Consider the following 18,045-nt stretch of genomic DNA (forward strand, 5'->3'; position numbering starts at 1 on the left):
TCGGCCCGGCGCGGCGCGGCGCGGCCCGGCGCGATGCTGCGCTGCATGCCGCCGCTCTGGCGCTGCAACCGGCACGTGGAGGCGCTGGACCGGCGGCACTGCTCGCTGCAGGCCGTGCCCGAGGAGATCTACCGCTACAGCCGCTCGCTCGAGGAGCTGCTGCTGGACGCCAACCAGCTCCGCGAGCTGCCCACTTTCCCGTTCCCGGGACTCCATTCCCCAGCATTCCGTTTCCCAGGACTCCATTTCCCGTTCCCAGGACTCCGTTTCCCAGGCGCACCCGCGGAGGGCGGCGCGGCCCGGGAGCGGCCGGGAGCGGCTGCAGGCCAGGGCGGAGGAGCGGAGCGGAGCGGAGCGGAGCGGGGGCGCTGCCGCAGCCGCAGCCTGGGCCCGGCCGAGCCCTCCCCGGGCTCCGCGGCCGGCACCGAGCGCTTGGGCCCGGGGCTCCGTGCGGCCAGCCCGGCTGGGGAGGAGCTCCGTGCGGCCGCCGGGATAAAGGGGTCCCCTGCCCTCCGGGGGGATCCTTTCCCCGGGTCATCAGCCCTGTGACAGTCGCAGCCGCTGCCAGGCAAAGCGCAGCGTGGATTAAAAAACTCTGGTCTGGGCAGTGAGGTGCAAAAAGTGTCATGCGAGTTAATGGAAAGCGGTAGAAATGCTTTATGGTTATGATCGTAGGGCTACAGAGATGCTCCGAGAGCTGGAGCATCTCTGCCATACAGATAGGCTGGGGGTGTTTGGCCTCAAAAAGAGAAGCTCTGGGGAGACCTTGGAGCCCCTTGCAGTGCCTAAAGGGGCTCCAGGAGCGATGGAGGGGGACTTGGGACAAGGGGGAATGGCTTCCCTCTCCAGAGGGCAGGGTTAAAGGCGTTATTGGGAAAAAAATATTTCCTGAAGCGTGGTGGGGCCTTGGCAGAGGGTGCCCAGAGCAGCTGTGGCTGCCCCTGGATCCCTGGCAGTGCCCAAGGCCAGGCTGGACTGGGCTTGGAGCAGCCTGGAACAGTGGAAGGTGGCCCTGCCCATGGCCAGGGACACCTGTCCATATGCACTTCCCCCTGTGGAAGCAGGGTGGGACCGTGTGGTCTTTAGGATCCCTTCCACCCCAGCCCATTCCGTGATCTGGGGCTGCAGCCTGCACTTGCAGCTTCTGCTGCCGTTCCGTTCATCACAGAGCTCTGCCCACAGGAGCACCAGGGTGAGCTCCCCGTGTGCTGCTCCGTGCCACCGTGATCCCTGCAGGGGCACAGGGTGGAGATCTGCCCTGCTGCCAGCTTGGCCAGCATCTCGTGCCTCCCCAGGTTGTGCTTTGCAGGGCAGGGTGTTTGGGCAGGGGAGCCCTCGTGGCTGGCTCCTGGAGTGCCATCCAGCAGGAACCCAAGCTGTGGAGTTCCCATTCTGCCTGGGATGCTGCAGGTGGGAGTTTGAGCCTGCCTCTTGGGAAGGGAAAGGTCTTGAGGCAGTAATTGGGCTGTGGGATACTCCACAGGAAGTTTTATTGTGTATCCCCTTTGGAAACTGTGTGATTTTTAAAAGTTATTGGAGTTCTGCCTGTGCCAGAGAGAGAAGGTGTTTTGTGAAATGTGTTTGGAGAGATGCTCTTCAGGGAATACTGGCTGAGTTGTGTGTTTGTTAAAAAAATTGAGAAGTAGGTCATTAGCTTTCAAGGTTTTTGTTGAATACTGACAGGTTATGGATTTTGCCATCAGATCTAGATAAAACAAACCCTTACAAAGCAGAAACTCAGTTTTGAGTCAGGCCTGAGTGGTTTGGTTCAGTTTTGTTGAAACGTAGAAACACACAGTTGGTGCATCCACACCTGCCACACTCATCTCTTGTGTGGAAGCAGCAGTTCCTGCTCTGGTGTTTTTGGGGTCTGCCTTTCCTGCTGGTCTCTTCCTGGTGGGCTGGGCTGCCTGTGGGATTCACTGTGAGGTTGTTAGGTGTGGAGACACCAGTGAGAGACTCTGAGGTCTCCTCCCAGGTAGCTCAGCATCTTGTCGTGCTTTAGGCAGGGAGATGTGGAAAATGTGTGTTGTGGGCAGGCTGGGACTGGGTGTAAGTCTGTCTGCAGAGGAGGTGGTTGTGACACACCCACGGAGGAGAACCTGCTGGTCCCTGTGCTCTCAGCTCTGTGTACCCTGCTGAGCAGTCACAGCGTGGCCTCGTGCTGCACTGGACCCCCTGGAACTGGGACAGACTGGGGTTTGTGAGCTTGGAAGAGCATCTTTTGGGTTGTAAATGTAAATTTTATACTGACTTTTGCTTAGCCTGTAATTGTGTGGGTGCAATCCTGCCTGTGGTGGCAGGGGCTGTGTGCCTGCCCTCAGTGCCCTCCTGAGCCACCCAAAGAGCTTCTGTGTCACAGAGCTGTGGCATCTGTTCAGCTTGGAGCATCAGAGCTCCTTCCATGGCCTGTCCCAGGCTCTGGCCTGTCAGTTCCCCTTCTGGAGCATCCTGGCAAAGAATTATTAGAGGAACAACTGGAACAGAGCAGTGAAATGCTGGCCCCCTGGTCTCAGGAGAGGGACAGAGGATGGGGAGCAGCAAGGGATGTGCCAGACCCAGTGTATAACAGCTGTGCACGAGGGAGGTGGATGCTTTCAGGGTGTCTCCATCTGTCTGGGGAAGGTGGTGAAATGTAGAGCCATTCCCCAAGGCATTCCCCATCCCATAGCAGGGGCCTGGAGGGTGAATGATGGCCCAGAGGAGTGGGCAGGGCTGCTGCTGCTGCTCCGAGGAAAGCACTGAGTGAAACGAAAGTGGGCTCAGTTTGGAGCTAATGAAATCATTTTTCATGCAAAGTGCAGTTTAACTGAGCTGTGGAACCACTTGGCACATGACATAACAGTGCTGTGGGTTAGCATGAGCTCAGGAGAGAGCTGGAGCGGTTCAGGAAGGAGAAAACAACCAAAAATGAGGATCTGCAGGGACACCACTGTGTGTTTGCACTCCCTCCTGGGAGAGGCTTGGGGAGAGTTTGGCTTTGGGCTTGCTGTACTCACACTCTTCCTTCCCAGCCCCTGTTTGGAGCTGTCCCGGGCTTTCTCTGGCCATGCTGGGTGCCAGTTCATCCCCAGCCAGACCTGAATGCCCTCCCAAGGCAGGTGAGAGGATGGGGAGCAGCAAGGGATGTGCCAGACCCAGTGTATAACAGCTGTGCACGAGGGAGGTGGATGCTTTCAGGGTGTCTCCATCTGTCTGGGGAAGGTGGTGAAACGTGGAGCCATTCCCCAAGGCATTCCCCATCCCATAGCAGGGGCCTGGAGGGTGAATGATGGCCCAGAGGAGTGGGCAGGGAGCAACTGCTGCTGCTGCTCACAGGAGAGCACTGAGTGAAACCAAAGAGGGCTCAGTTCAGAGCTAATGAAATAATTTTTCATGCAAAGTGCAGTTTAACTGAGCTGTGGAACCACTTGGCACATGACATAACAGTGCTGTGGGTTAGCATGAGCTCAGGAGAGAGCTGGAGCAGTCCAGGAAGGGGAAAACAACAAAAAATGAGGATCTGCAGGGACACCACTGTGTGTTTGCACTCCCTACTGGGAGAGGCTTGGGGAGAGTTTGGCTTTGGGCTTGCTGTACTCACACTCTTCCTTCCCAGCCCCTGTTTGGAGCTGTCCCGGGCTTTCTCTGGCCATGCTGGGTGCCAGTTCATCCCCAGCCAGACCTGAATGCCCTCCCAAGGCAGGTGAGCATCAGGTGCCTCTGAAGGGAGACAAGCAGAGCAGCCCTGAATGCTGCTGCTGCTCCTGAGAGCAGCCAGGGAGTTTGGGGATGGCAGAGCCACGCTGGGCAGAGAGCAGAATCCCCACTGTCCCTCCTGTTCCCAGCCCCTCCAGGTTCCCTGTTCGTGGTGCCATGGCTGGCCCAGAGGCACGTGAGGAGGAGGAGGAGGAAGAGATCTGCGGGTGGTGAAACAAGGAAGCAGGTTTGATCCACCTTAGTGTGACCCAGTGTGTGCGTCCTGAAGGTTCCCTGAGCTGTGCCAAGGTGCCTTTGGTCCCAGGCACACAGGTCACTGCAGGAAGGGTGTTTTTTGAGGATATTCCTGTTGGTAGGGACAGACACCTAAGGCAGGAGTAGGAGTCTGTGTAGTATGAGGTGAATATGGCGATGAAAATAAGCTGCACTTCCACCAGGAGGAGGGAAGGTGGGAGCACTGGGTTTAGGCACACGCTGTCCCTGAAGGATGGTGAAAGCTCTTTGGCTGGGTCAGGGGGATGTTTTCCAGGTGAGGAGCCCTTCATGGAAACAAGGCTTTTTTGGGAAAGAGACACTGGGAGGAGGGTTTGTGCCTGTCATCAGGGAAGGTGGAGAAAGGGCTGCAAGCTTGTTTCACAGGAGGGGCTGCACATGCCCGTTCCCTGGGAGAAGGTCTGAAGGACACAGGGATGTCCCTGTGGGATCTGTCAGAAAAGTGGGACTGAGAGAGCACCCACGGCCCTGGGCAGCAAGGTTGTGTTTGAGGAGCTCAGGCAGGGCTTTTAGGGAAAGACTTCCCTGTGGGGTGATTTTTGAGGTGAAAGGATTGGAGGGGTGGCTTTTAGGAAGGTCAGTCAGCTCTCTTGAAAATCCCTGAATTTATATGGTTTATGAGTTTATGTGGTTCTTCTTCTGAGGGGTTTCTCACCCAGCACCAGCTGGGTGTTTCAGACAGGCTTTTCTGTGTCCTTATTTCACCTGTTTCAGAAACATGGGATCTCCTGCTCGTTCTGTGGCACTGTTTTCCTGGCAGGATTTCCAGTGCCCTTTGTGCTGCTGCTGTGCTCCAGATCCTATGGGATGCTCTGCCCATCTCCTGGGATTTCTGAGCGACACTGCTGTGCCTTCCTCGCTTCTCCCTTCCCAGCTGCAGGACTCAGCCTCTGTTTCTCTCCATCCTGAAGTGCCAGCTCCTCTTCTGGCTGCTCTTGCTTCTTTGCCACCTGTCCCTTGTGGAAGCTTGCCTGGTTTGAGCCTAAATTTCCCCTCAGGGTGGCTGTGCTTGGGCAGTTTGAAGGGATGGATTAAATCTGTGTGGGAGCATCTGCTGCCCCATTGCAGTGATTTGCTGCCAGGGTGATACCACACAATTTAATGGAAAATTATAAATTCCCTTTGATAAGTTGCCTGTGCTTTCCACAAGGGTGTCTGAATTCCAGAGGTGGAAAAGACTGGCTCTGTGCTGACTTCTGCTATGCCCATCTTGCAGAGAGTGGTGGCTGCAGATCTCTGCAGGAGCAGGGTGGAGAGCAGTTTTGGTGGTGAGTGTTTTGGAAGTACAGCTGGCTAAATCACCGTGTAGGAGCTGTGTAACACCTCAGTCATGCAGGCCACTCCTGAGCACTTGAGAAGCACAGGTCTCACTCACCAGGAAGGAATGAACACATTCCATGGAATTTGGAGCACTCGACGGAGCCGGTCACAACCCAGAAGGATCCAGAGACTCTTGGTGTGCCTTTGGAGGAGTGCTCCAGTTTGGAGTGTGGGGAGGCAGAAGGGAGGTTGGAGGAGGGCTGGGTGGAGCAGAGCTGGTAGGGCCTGGTGTAGGAGGACAAGAGGGTGGAGCTGGGTAGGAACTGAAATCCTGAACAAGTCTGAGCAGAGGGAGGAGACCTCGGAGCTCTGGTGTGTCAGCATGAGTGTGCCCAGGGACAGGCTGCTGGACACCTCTGGGAGAGTGCTGGGCTGGAAGTGTCTGAGGCTGTGGGCTGTGCAGAGGGAGAACCCCAGGGCTGGCTGTGGCCCTAGGGCTTTTAGCAGTGGTGGTGCTGAAGAGGAAAGCCCCAGGCATTTCTAATGTAGGGGCTGCAGTTCCTCCCTGCAGCTCCCCTGATGAGCTGAGCCCGGTGCAGAAAACACTTCTCACTGCCCAGTCAGCTGGTACCCACTTGCACTGGAAACTGTGGGAGACACTGGGGAGAGGAGCCTGTTTCTGTCCAGGGCAGGTCCTGCCCTGTTTGGGCTTGTTGCTGTTTGCATCATGGCAAGGCCCTTTGAAACTGGCTGGGTTTCAGCAGTTCCTCCTGTTTGGCTGCCGTGGCCTGGGGTGAGAGCATCCCTGTGCTGTGTCCAGAGCCAGGATCCCACCGGGAATCAGGATCTCACCGGGAGCTGGGATTCCGCCAGGATCCCACTGCACCCAGGAGCCAGGATCCCACTGGCAGCCAGGATCCCACTGGCAGCCAGGATCCTGCTGGGAGCCAGGATCCCACTGGGAATCAGGATCCCACTGGAAGCCAGGATCCCACCGGGAACCAGGATCCCACTGCACCTGGGAGCCGGGATCCCACTGGGAGCCGGGAGCCAGGATCCCACTGGGAATCAGGATCCCACTGCATCCAAGAGTCAGGATCCCACTAGCAGCCAGGATCTTACTGGAAGCCAGGATCCCACCAGGAATCAGGATCCCACTGGGAGCCGGGAGCCAGGATCCCACTGGGAATCAGGATCCCACTACCACCGAATCAGGATCCCACACTGGCAGCCAGGATCCCACTGGCAGCCAGGATCCTGCTGGGAGCCAGGATCCCACTGGGAATCAGGATCCCACTGGAAGCCAGGATCCCACCGGGAACCAGGATCCCACTGCACCTGGGAGCCGGGATCCCACTGGGAGCCGGGAGCCAGGATCCCACTGGGAATCAGGATCCCACTGCATCCAAGAGTCAGGATCCCACTAGCAGCCAGGATCTTACTGGAAGCCAGGATCCCACCAGGAATCAGGATCCCACTGCTCCCAGAAACCAAGATCCCACTGGGAGCCAGAATCCCACTGGAAGCCGAGATCCCAGTGCACCTTGGAGCCAGGATCCCACCAGGAACCAGGATCCCACTGCTCCCGAGAGCCAAGATCCCACTGGAAGCCAGGATCCCACCGGGAATCAGGATCCCACTGGGAGCCGGGATCCCACTGGGAATCAGGATCCCACTGCATGCGGGAGCCAGGATCCCACTGGGAGCTGGGCGCCAGGATCCCACTGGGAATCAGGATCCCACTAGCAGCTGGGATCCTACTGGGAGCCAGGATCCCACTGGGAATCAGGATCGCATTGCACCCAGCAGCCAGGATCCCACCAGGAGCTGGGATCCACTGGGAGCCAGGATCCCACTGCACGCAGGAGTTAGGATCCCACTGAGGGATTCCACTGCACCCAGGAGTTGGGATCCCATTGGGAGCCGGGATCCCACCGGGAATCAGGATCCCACTGGGAATCAGGATCTCACTGCACCTGGGAGCCAGGATCCCATTGGGAGCTGGGATCCCACCAGGAATCAGGATCTCACTGCACCTGGGAGACAGGATCCCATTGGGAGCTGGGATCCCACCAGGAATCAGGATCCCACTGCACCCAGGAGAAGCTCGAGGCCATGCTTGCCACTCTCCCAAAGCAAAAAGGGGCCTCGCAAAGCTAATTAAGAGCAGCTTTTAATTTCCTGGCATGTGAAGGCTGTAAGGAGGATCTTGGGGTTTATTTACTTCCATGGAAGAGTAAAGCTTCTCCTTCTAATCTCTCTGTATTAATAGCCCTTCCCTGAGAAAGTCAGGGAGCCAGGAATGCTCCGTGGCTCACTGTGTGGAGCCAGCCTTGGATCTGCCAAGGCTTGATGTGGGGTGGGCACCTCCTCTTGCTCTGGATGTGGCTCTTTCCATCCCAGGCTGTGTCAGAGCTGCAGCTGCATTTGTTTAACAAAACCAGCCAACAAACTGGTTTCACTTGCTGGTTGTGAGACTCGTGTGTGCAGCCAGCACAGCTCTCCGTGCTTTGCAGGAGCTCAGGAGCCCTGTGGGTTACTGGGACAGCTGGACGTGTGTTTGTCTCTCCAAAAGCCATGTATTCTGCACTGCTGCTGCCCAGAAGGTAGAATAAGTGTGGCCATCTCCCCTGCACCCTCCCTGGTGACAGCAGAGGTGTAGGATCTGTGCTGGGGTGGCAGCAGCCAAACTCAGGCTCAGTCATGGATAAAATTGCTGATAAAACTCTTGGACGTGCAATTCTTGGATATACAAACAGGGAACAGGGAAGAGGCAGACAGGATTTTATGCTTGAGGTGTGTGAAAGGGAAGTGGCTGTTAACACTGAGTTCTCTGAGGTGTGTTCAGCTCTGTGGGACAGGTGTGGGTGTGCTGCCCAGCCTGTGTCTCCCCACCAGCTCGGACCTTGGAGGAGGTTCAGGGGCATGGAATGGGAGGTGCAGAGGCAGCTGGGCAGTAGAGAGGTTTAGTGCAGTAAAACGTTGATGAAAATTCAGGTGGCCATGGTTGGAATGGCTCTGTTTCTCACCAGCCCTTCCTTGGCACTGGATTGGTGTCTGCAGGGAGGTCAGAGGTGGAAGCACCTGCTCAGCCCTTCCCTGACTTTCAGGGCTGTTATAAACCTCTCTGTAGGTCTCTGCTGGGTGATTTAACACCTGCCCCGTGTGTGTTGCTGCCAGCTGGGTTTGGTGTGCCCCTCTGGGGTTCCTGCTGCTCTTGGGGGGTTTGCCTGTGCCAGGTCCCCAGCTGCTGTTCCCAGGGCTGTCTCTGAAGCCTGGCTGTGGCACAGAGGCCCTGCCTGCTCCTCCCAGGTGAATCGGGTTCCCTTTGGCTGCTACTGAGTATCTGCCAGGGAGAATTAGTTCATTGGTGGCTGGAGGTAGAGGCAGGGCTGGGTTAAGCTCTTCAGCTCTCCTCTGACCTGTTGTGTGTGTTTCCTGCATTTTGGGGCCCTCTTTTGGCATCTCCCTGGCAGGAGCTTGGCGCAGGCAGAGGTGGGAGCGTGGTGGGTGGAAGGGATGCTGTGTGCTGAGCAGGGGGATGTGGCATCACAGCACCTCTGTGGGCTCTGGCTCCTCATTCCACTCCTGGTTCAGGGCATTTATTGGTGTATGTCTGAGCTGTTTCCTGGGAGCTGCTCCAGCACCTTCTTCCTTGTCCTCTTCCTGCTCAGGGGTGGTGTTTGGGCACACTTAACTCTTCCTCAGGACTTCTCCAGGCCCCCAGATGTGCTTTCCTGCACCCCAAGGCTACAGGCTGCCATTGAGTCCCCCACTTTGCACCAGATCCTGGGCTTGGTCTCATTGCCTTGTCTTGGATTCCTAGTTTCAGAGTTAGGCCTGGTTTGTTGGGCTTTTTGCTTGTTTTATGGTGCCTCACTGTGCTGGAAATGTATCTGTTGGATAAACCTCCTTTTGCTTTCTGCCTCTGGAAAACACAATCTGATTGGAAACAATTGCAACAGGTTATTGTATAATACAACTTTTGGCATTTTTCCCTTTGCTAATAGCTGTGGCATTACAGATCAGTCAATTACTTTTTGTAATTGCAAGTTGACCCTTCTTTGCTGAGAGGATGGTGTACAAGTAGATGGTGTCCCTTGGATGAATGGGAGGAGGTGGTTCCTGAGGTGCAGGTGTGCTAGGGAGGGGCCTGGCTGGGAAGACTGAAATGCTCAGGGAAGTCAGAAGGGGTAGAGGTGCTTGGGTAGTACCGGGGGTGTGCTGGGTTTGGATGCTTCACTCACACCCAGGATGTTCTCTCTGAAATTATCTCCACAACTCTCCAGATTAATGATTTGCAGTCATCACAGAGTCATTGAGGCTGGAAAAGCCCTTCAAGATCGAGTCCTACCTTTGACTGAACACTGTTTTGTCAGCTAAACCACAGCACTCAGTGCCGTGATTATTTCATATATCCCAGTATTTCAATGGAAAGTGCCCCTGGATGGCCTGTGCCTGTCACAGGCAGTTCTGCTCCTTCCTTTCTTGCCCCGTCCCAGTGCACAGACCAAGCTGGAGGCTGTGAGTGCTGGGGTTGTGCTTCACACAGCCACAGTCTGCTGCTGCCTTGTGTGGAAGATCAGCGTGGGAGATCCCACTGCACAGACCAAGGCTGTGAGTGCTGGGGTTGTGCTCGGGGCCCCTCTTCACACAGCCACAGTCTGCTGCTGCCTTGTGTGGAAGATCAGCGTGGGAGCACCGATCACTTCCCAGCCCTCGCAGCAGCGGGATGCTAATTGTGGCGTCTGGGTTTAATTCTGCTTTTCTGGGGTGGGTTTGTTGTTTCACCTGGAGCCGGGGCTGCTCCCTGCTCCTGGCTCTGTGCTGTGTGCCCAGCAGCTGCTGCCCTGGCCCCTCTGAAGGGGACAGCATTCCTCAGCCCTGCTGCAGCGCCTGAGCAGCAGCAGCTGCCGAGGTTTGGCTCCCAGACAGCTCGCTTTGTCTTTGCTGGAATGTATTCCCAGCCCTTGAGTACTTTTAGATATTCGCAGTGCATTCCTCAGGGCCCGATACGGGGTTAAATAGTCGGAAATCCGCCGGGCTGGAGGGGAGGGCTGTGTGGGGCTGGCAGGGAGCAGCCTGCTGGGGCTGCCCTGCTCCTCCTGCTGCCTCCAGTGTGGGCAGGACCATGTGGGGCCACTCCTGTGGGTGCCCCTGCCCCCCCTTTGCCAGCCCCTCCATGCCACTCCTGCTGCAGGCACACAAGGAGTGTCCTCTCTGTCCTCTCCTCTGTGCCTCTGCCATGGCCCTGACTGCAGAGCTGAGCGTGGCTGGCATGTCAGCAGTGTGTCTTGGGGACTCTGAATTGCCACCCTTCAGGTGCTGGCAACCATGTGCCTGCTGCCAGAGTTCACTGGCCTGGAGCTGGTTCAGGATCTGGCTATAAATACTGTGAGGAGGGGAGAAGGAAGTGCTGGTGGAGTGGGAGAAGGTGTGTTGGGGGGCAAGTGGTCTGTGTCCACTGCCTGAGGTGGCTCAGACCAAGTGCCCAGGTAAAGAGCACCTGGATGGTGGCTGTGGTGCCCTCCCTGTGGCACCAGGGTGCCCCTGGGGCTGGGTAGTGGCTGCTCTGCTGGAGCTCCAGGCTGATGTTCCCACCTCTCAGCAGTGTGATAGCTTGTGTGACCTCAGCTCGTGTTAACTCAGTTATCCTCATCAGATTTCGGTGATTCTTCTTGAACTGAGCTATTCTGGGAACAACCATTGCCTTCCTGGTTCCTGTCTGTAGGGAAGAGGTGGAGAAGTGTCCCTTGGGTTTGCTGCACTGGTATTGCCTGGAGGCACTGGGCTCTGCTGGAAGTGAGTCCTGCTCTGCTGAGGGAGCTCTGCAGCCTCTGGAGCTGGGCCTGGGCTGCCCAGCCATGGCACACAGGTCTGGCTGGTTCTGTGGCCTCACCTGTGCCCTGCTGCCTTGGAGCACTGGGAAGTGCCGGGTTTAACCTTAGAGCTGATCAGCTCCTGGCTGTTTTGCTTTGCAGTTGCTGCTTCCAGCTCCTCCTGACTCTGTCCCAGGCTGGATTTCCCCAGAGACAGCACCACTGGCAGAGGTGTGAGATCTCTCAGCACACCTGTGGAAGGAGGGCCCCCAGGTCTCTTCACACCTCACCTGCCTGTAGGTGTCTGAGGCAGGCTGGGTGTCCCAGTGCCCAGCTGTGGAGTGTGCAGCAGCTCTGCTTCCTCCGGGGACAGGAGGAGGATGCCAAGCCCAAGTTTAACCAGGAAAATGGGAATGAAACACCAGGCTCAGATACGTGAGCTGGTTTTGCTGACAGCATTTGAGGAGCTGCTGTGTTGCACTCTGACAGATGAATGGACAGACACCTCCTGCCTGCAGTGCAGGGTCCCATGCATTCATCCGGCCTGCAGACAAACTCAGAACTCATCTAGGAGCCCAGCCCATGGTGGCATGGTGGGCAGGCCCTCTTGCTCATGAATCACAAGGAGGATTGTAATTATTTTTCCTGCTGCACAGTCTGATCCTGCCTTTAATTAAACATGTGCTGTCCTGCTGGAGGCAGGGACTGCTCTAGCAGGGCTGGACAGGTGGACTTGAAATTCTCTGAAGACAAATGAGAGGTGAGGAGACTGAGGAGCACCTTAGAAAAGGTACTTCCAGGGTTGGAAGGGTTGGCAAAACCTCTGCCTTGGAGCCCCTTAGCTCGTGTTGGAGGAGTGTTCACACAGCAGGCACTGCTGGGGTGCTTGTCCCTGAAGAAAATCACCTGCTACCAGCACTACTGGCCCAGGACTGGTGTCTCAGGGCAGCCTGAGTTGTCACAGGTTGTTTTTGAGGAAGAGGAGTGTGGGAGAACGGGTTGTAAAATAATAGCGATGGTGCTGAAGGCAATCTCACCCCTGATGAATTGCAGCTGTACAATTACCAAAGAGTGGGACCAGCCTTGCCCTCAATAGGTCACAGCTATGTCCAGTCAGGATGGGTGTTAAAGAGGAGGTTAGCTGGTCAGAGTTTGCTGGCTGTGCTGTGAGGAGGAAGGGTCAGGATGTGCTGTGAGGGACAGGAAGGAGTTAGCTGGTCCTGCAGAAGGAAGAGGGAAGCAGAGAAGGAGGCAATGTTGCGTGGAGCTGCCCAGGAAGTTTACAGAGAAGGTATGAGAGTTTTTTTCACTGTAGGATAATAAACTGATGGTGCCAGTCAGTTTGAGCCCACTGTTGGTTGGTGCCAAGCACCAACACTGAGGAATGCTTCCCTGTGTGAGGAGAGAACACCTGCAAGAGAGGAGGTGTCTGAGCCTTGCTCATACAGCAGAGCTGGGAACACCGTGGTGGTTTTGGCTGCAGAAGCAGAGTCTCTGTCCCATCCCAGAGCCAAGACTGTGCTTGTGGTGTAGAGCCTGTTCCTGATTCCAGCTGTGTAAATTGTCACCACCTGGCTCCAGAGCCCTTGGCCTGAGCGTGACATTGTTGTGGCTCTGTGGTTAAGCTGGTGCTTGACTCCTCTTCCCCTGACACGTGTCCTGCTCTGCTCCAGCAGTGCTACTGTTTGTTACCTGGAGAGGTTCTGAGGTGCTGCACTGGAACCTGCCTAAAGCCTGCTTGTCTGAGGGGAAGGATGTCCTGGGCAGCCCCCTTTCCTGTCTGCTGTTGGCAGCAGGGTCCTGGGGCCAAGGCAGCTCCACGAGCTGTCTGTGCTGAGGACAGCATGGCTCCTTCTCCATGGAGACTGGTGGAGGAGCCCAGCTGTCTGTCTGTCCTCCTCTTTCTGTCTGGACTGATGGGGATGGCTCTGGTACAGGTGAGAGCATGGGGAGCACGAGGTGATGCTGGGGGACAAAGACCCCTCCGTGTCCTGGCTCCCTTCCCATGGCATTATGAGATTAGGCACCAGGTGAGGGGAGAGCTGGAGCTTAGCCTTGGTTAGGCCAGAAACCCTTTTTAATAGCCTCAGGAAAACAAAGGTTTGGGAAAGAGTGGTGGTGCTGACCTGGGAGGGGGGATCAGCCTGCATGCAGACACGTTTGGGGTTTTCCAGGCTCAGCAGCCGGACACTTTCTCTGTTTCCTTGGCAGTGCAGATGCATCTCCTGCAGGTGGGATGTGGCACCCAGGGCTCTGTTGCCATTGTGTGCCCAGGGGATGGGCACTGGGCTCTGTGCAGACACCTGCAGGCTGCCAGGAGAGCTCAGTGGCTCTGTCCCTGACCCTGCCATGCTCCATCAGTCTGCCCAGGGTGTTCCAGGACTGCAGCCTGTTCCCCCTCCTGCCTGAGCAGCTGCAGCAGCCCCTGGGCCAGCGTGGGGGTGGCCGTGGTGGCCCAGCACTGTCACCCCGGGCCAGGCTGCCTCTCTGTCCCTAATCCTAATGGTTGCATTTCCAGGCTGCCCTTGGGATTGGGCCATTTCTGGGAAACAGCATAGCTGAGTGGTGGCTCAGAGGGTTTGTCCTGAGCCTTTTATCCATTGTCCTTTCTCCTTTTTTCATTTTCCACCTCTTGGTCTGACTGAATAAGTGAGTGGGGGGCGGACCGAGGCTCTGCCAAGCATCATGCTGCAGCAGGAGGGAGACGTGGGGGTGGTGTCTGAATTCCTGGCACCACTGGACACTGTGGTTCTCTTAGATCACCTAACAGCTCCAGCCGCCCTTTGTTCACGTCCTGGGGCTCTGCTGCAGCCTCAGCACTCTTGCTGGGAGCTCCACAGACACGTCACATCAGCTGGAGAAACACAACTTGAAGGCTTGGTCATGGCAGAGAGGGGGTGGAACCTGCTCCAGATGGTTCCTTGAAGACAGAAAATGGGCTTAGAAGGCCCTTTGAGGTTCTGCTGTGTCACATGTGACTCTGCTGTGTGACTACATGCGTGTGACTGCTGTGTGTGTATGTCACTAGACATTGCTGACATGTGCTGTAGCTGACCTTTCTCTGAGCAGAGCTTGGACTACCTCGTCTTCACAGGTCCCTTCAGCCTCACCCCCTGCATGGATCTGTGCTGCAGGTTGCCTTTTGGAGCGAGCTGCTGTCCCTGACAGCCTGCCCCTCCTCCCCCTGCACCTTTGCAGTTCTGGAGCTCTTGGCTCCCCAGAACATCCCCTGCTGTGTCTGGATGTGCCTGGCAGCTCTGTTCTGGGGTCTGCAGGGCCTGGGACACCTGCCTGGTGCTGCTGCAGGCTGTGAGGACAGGCGCAGGTCTCTCAGGCTGGTGCAGGTTTGGAGCAGGACAGTTGTTTCCCCATGCAGGGAATGAGGAAGGGGTGCAGGGGTCATGTTGTCCCTGCTCAGGAGTGGTTCATCCCGTCCCGATGTTGGCCAGTGCCAACCATCCGTGCTGCTGCTGGCCCACCGTGCCACGCTGGGGTTACGGGGCAGAGGGTTACTCCTGGCTCAGGCATCTCCTTCCTTCTGGGAACACTGCTTCCCTGTGGACCTGGAGCTGTGCCCTGCCCTGGCTGAGGTGCAGGCACACCTCGTGATTCCCCAGGGGCAGGGACTTTGGTGCTTGTGCCTCTTGCTGGCTGGAAAGCTCTGCCAGTGGGTGTTGGGCATCCCGGTGTAGTCGGGGAGAATCATGTGCAGGGTCAGCCTGGGGCTGCCCCGCTGCCCGGGTGTTCTGCTGCTCAGCAGGAGCCAAAGGTGGGTCTGCCAGGGGAGCTGTGTGTGCTGCTACCAGCGTGTCTGGTTTCCCAAACCGGCTGAGCCTGTTCCCGTTTCTGTGGGTAACCCCGCTGCAGCCCCAGTGTGGGGTGTGGGAATGTTCCTGGGGCAGGACTGGCCTCCCCCTGAGCCTGAGCTGGGCTGGCTCTGCTTGGCTGCTGCAGGGCCTGACCTGGAAGGGCTCGTTCTGGGCACAGCTTTGGCTGTCACCCTGTGATGCTGCTGTCAGCACTGGCTATTTCTCTTTCATAAACCGATGCCAAATGCAGTGCTCTGGATCAAGAGGCTCGCTAATAATTGTGAGGCTTTCATCCTTTCTCACTCCTGCATGGATCAGCCAGTTGGAACGGGCCCAGAGGAGGCCACAGAGATGATTAGAGGGCTGGAGCACCTCTCCAGTGATGAAAGGCTGAGAGACTTGGGATTGTTCAGCTGGGAGAAGAGAGGGCTCTGGGACACCTTAGTGCAGGCTTTCAGTACCTGCCTCAGCTGGGAGAAGAGGGGGCTCTGGGACACCTTAGTGCAGGCTTTCAGTACCTGCAGGGGCTCCAGGAAAGCTGGAGAGGGACTTTGCACAAAGACTTGGAGTGACAGCACAACGGGAATGGCTTCCCAGTGCCAGAGGGCAGGGCTGGATGGGATATTGGGAAGGAATTGTTCCGTGGGAGGGTGGGCAGGCCCTGGCACAGGGTGCCCAGAGCAGCTGTGGCTGCCCCTGGATCCCTGGCAGTGTCCAAGGCCAGTCTGGATGGGGTTTGGAGCATCCTGGGCTAGTGGAAAGTGTCCCTGCCATGGCAGCAAGTGGGATTGGATGGTCTTGAAGGTCCCTTTCTACCCAAACCTTTCTATGGTTTAGCATCCCAAAACTGCCATCACGTAACTTCCAGTCAAAACAGAGTTCAGCGCTGAAAAGCCAGGTGTCTCCATTCTCCAGTTAAGGGGCAAAAAAGCCACCCTGTGACAAGGACAGGATGCAAAGAGGAAGAGGCAGGTCTGTAGAGGGGAGCTGTGTGACTGGTGGATGTGTAGAGATTTTGGGGTGTCACTGGGCAGGGTTTGGCCCATGAGGGACCTCCCAAATGCTGCTTGGTCAAACCAAGACAGTCTGTGATATACAAAGGATTGGAAGGGTATTGTATCAGATTATATCTGTCCCTTTAGACTGAAAAATCCATGGGTCTAGGTTGCTTTTTTTGACTTCTAAATTTTTAAGTACCTGAATTTAGTTTCAGAACTTAGTGAAAACCCTTGAATGTGTTTGCATGCATTTGGCTCTCAAGGGGCTGCTGAGGGAGGATGTTACACCTGAAAACCTGCTGAGGAGCCTGAATTTCAGTTTTCTGCCTTTTTTTGCAATGTTGTCATTTTGTGGAGCATTTCTTACCTTTTGGCATATGGTTCTTTACAAACTCTTTATACCTGTCCCTAATTAATGACTATTTAATATATTTCCAGTTGGTTGCACTGTGGCTGCTCTGCTCTGGGCATTGTAAGGGTTTATGTCCCTGAATTTGAGTTGTAGGACAGTTTTGTAGCTGTTTTCTGCCTTATCTACCCTGTGAATACTCCAGTGCTTCAACAGAGACTATCTTTGTAACGCACCCTGCTTTGCAAAGGCTTTTCCCCCAGTTACACCCAGCTGCTGTTATGTTGGTACCCCCTAATATTTAGCTTTTTTTTGTTAGTGATAGCTTCCATCACACTCTGAGCTGCTGGATTCCCGTGTGCCTGGAATCTTCCTGTGCTGATTCTGGATTCCTGTGTGCTGGAATATTTCTGTGCTGGTCCTTGTGGGCTGTGGGCTTCTGGGCTGCCAGGAAACAGGGAGACATTTGGCTTACCTTTTCTTCTTCAAACTTCTATTTTTAATGTACTCTGAGTCCAGTTTGGATGTTGAAGGATCTGGGTTGGGCAGATTTGATGGTGTTCTATTTTATAAATCAGAAAACGTTGAAGTTGGGGGAGTTTCCCTTTATTGGAGATGTTAAGTGTGGTGCCAAATCCAGGGGTTTGCTTTGTCAGCTCTGGGAATTGGGGTAGACTTTAATTAACAAAAGGGATAATTGCCAGTCTCCAGAGACGTGTAATCAAGGTTTCACTCTTAGTTCTAGTAAGAATTTTTATATCAATTTGTTCTCATTTTCAAGTGTCACAAGTGAATCTCCTGTGCAGCCTTGCTTTGAGTTGTTGGGCTGAGCTGAAGTCTTCAGCTCCCAGAATAATGACCTGGAAATGACATGGAAATTCATGTCAGAGGCAGCGTTCGCAGCTCTTGGTCACATCCTCTTGCCATCTTTCATAAATATAAATATAAATATAAATATAAATATAAATATAAATATAAATATAAATATAAATATAAATATAAATATAAATCCTGCATTCAGGCATGAAAACACTGCAATTCTCACATTTGTTTTTTCTGGCTATGGCTGTTGGCTGGTTTTACTTTTTGTCACATCTAAATGTTTTATTCGGGTCAGTGTAAGTGATTCTGCCAGGTGGGATACAGCTCCTGCAGCTCTGCACGTGGGCTGTGCCCAGCTCTGGCAGTGCCACAGGGTGTGGAAACCTTTTCATTTTCTTTCTAAGAAAAAAGAAGGAGCTGGGAGCTGCTGCACCGCACACAGCCTGGGTTTATTTATTTAATAAACCCAATGTCCTTTAAAAGTGTGGACATGTGTTCTGAGGCCACCTGGGCAGCAGTGCTGCAGCCTGGGCTGAGGGTGCTCAGCGTGTCCTTTAAAAGTGTGGACGTGTTCTGAGGCCACCTGTGCCCTGGGCAGCAGTGCTGCAGCCTGGGCTGAGGGTGCTCAGCCCCTGTGGTTGTTTTCCAGTGTGCAAACTCTGGCAGGTCAGCACCATGTCTTGTCTGGAATTTCCTTGCGTTCTAAAATTAGGAGAAGGCTCTAGGAAACAATAGCAAATTAAGTCTCTAAACTCCTGCTCTGCTGGACCTTTGTTGTCATTTAGACTTTCACCCACTTCCTTTTCACTGAGCTGGTCTGCATCAGATAAACAGAGTTAAACAGGGCCAGCGATGAGCTGGTGAGAGGGGTTATTTTTTAAATTTATTTACTCATTACACAATTGTTATGGTTCTTTAGGATGTCAGAGGTGTGAACTCCCCATCAGTGCTGTTCATCCCTGTGCAGAGTGGGAGCAGGACAGCCCCAGGGGCTGTGCTGGGGTTTGTGCCCCTCT

General features: G+C 55.2%; 1 protein-coding gene across 1 annotated transcript in view; it reads left to right on the forward strand.

Annotated features, from left to right (window-relative positions):
- Positions 1–33: 33 nt before the first annotated feature.
- The window catches only part of SCRIB (scribble planar cell polarity protein), a 112,885-nt gene continuing 94,873 nt past the window's right edge, over positions 34–18,045 (forward strand). The window contains exon 1 of the mRNA XM_039711259.1: positions 34–193. Coding sequence (XP_039567193.1) covers positions 34–193 — 160 coding nt within the window. The remainder of the gene's footprint in view (positions 194–18,045) is intronic.

This window comes from Passer montanus, unplaced genomic scaffold, assembly GCF_014805655.1.
Source record: "Passer montanus isolate IOZ18808 unplaced genomic scaffold, ASM1480565v1 scaffold244, whole genome shotgun sequence".
Lineage (NCBI taxonomy): Eukaryota > Metazoa > Chordata > Aves > Passeriformes > Passeridae > Passer > Passer montanus.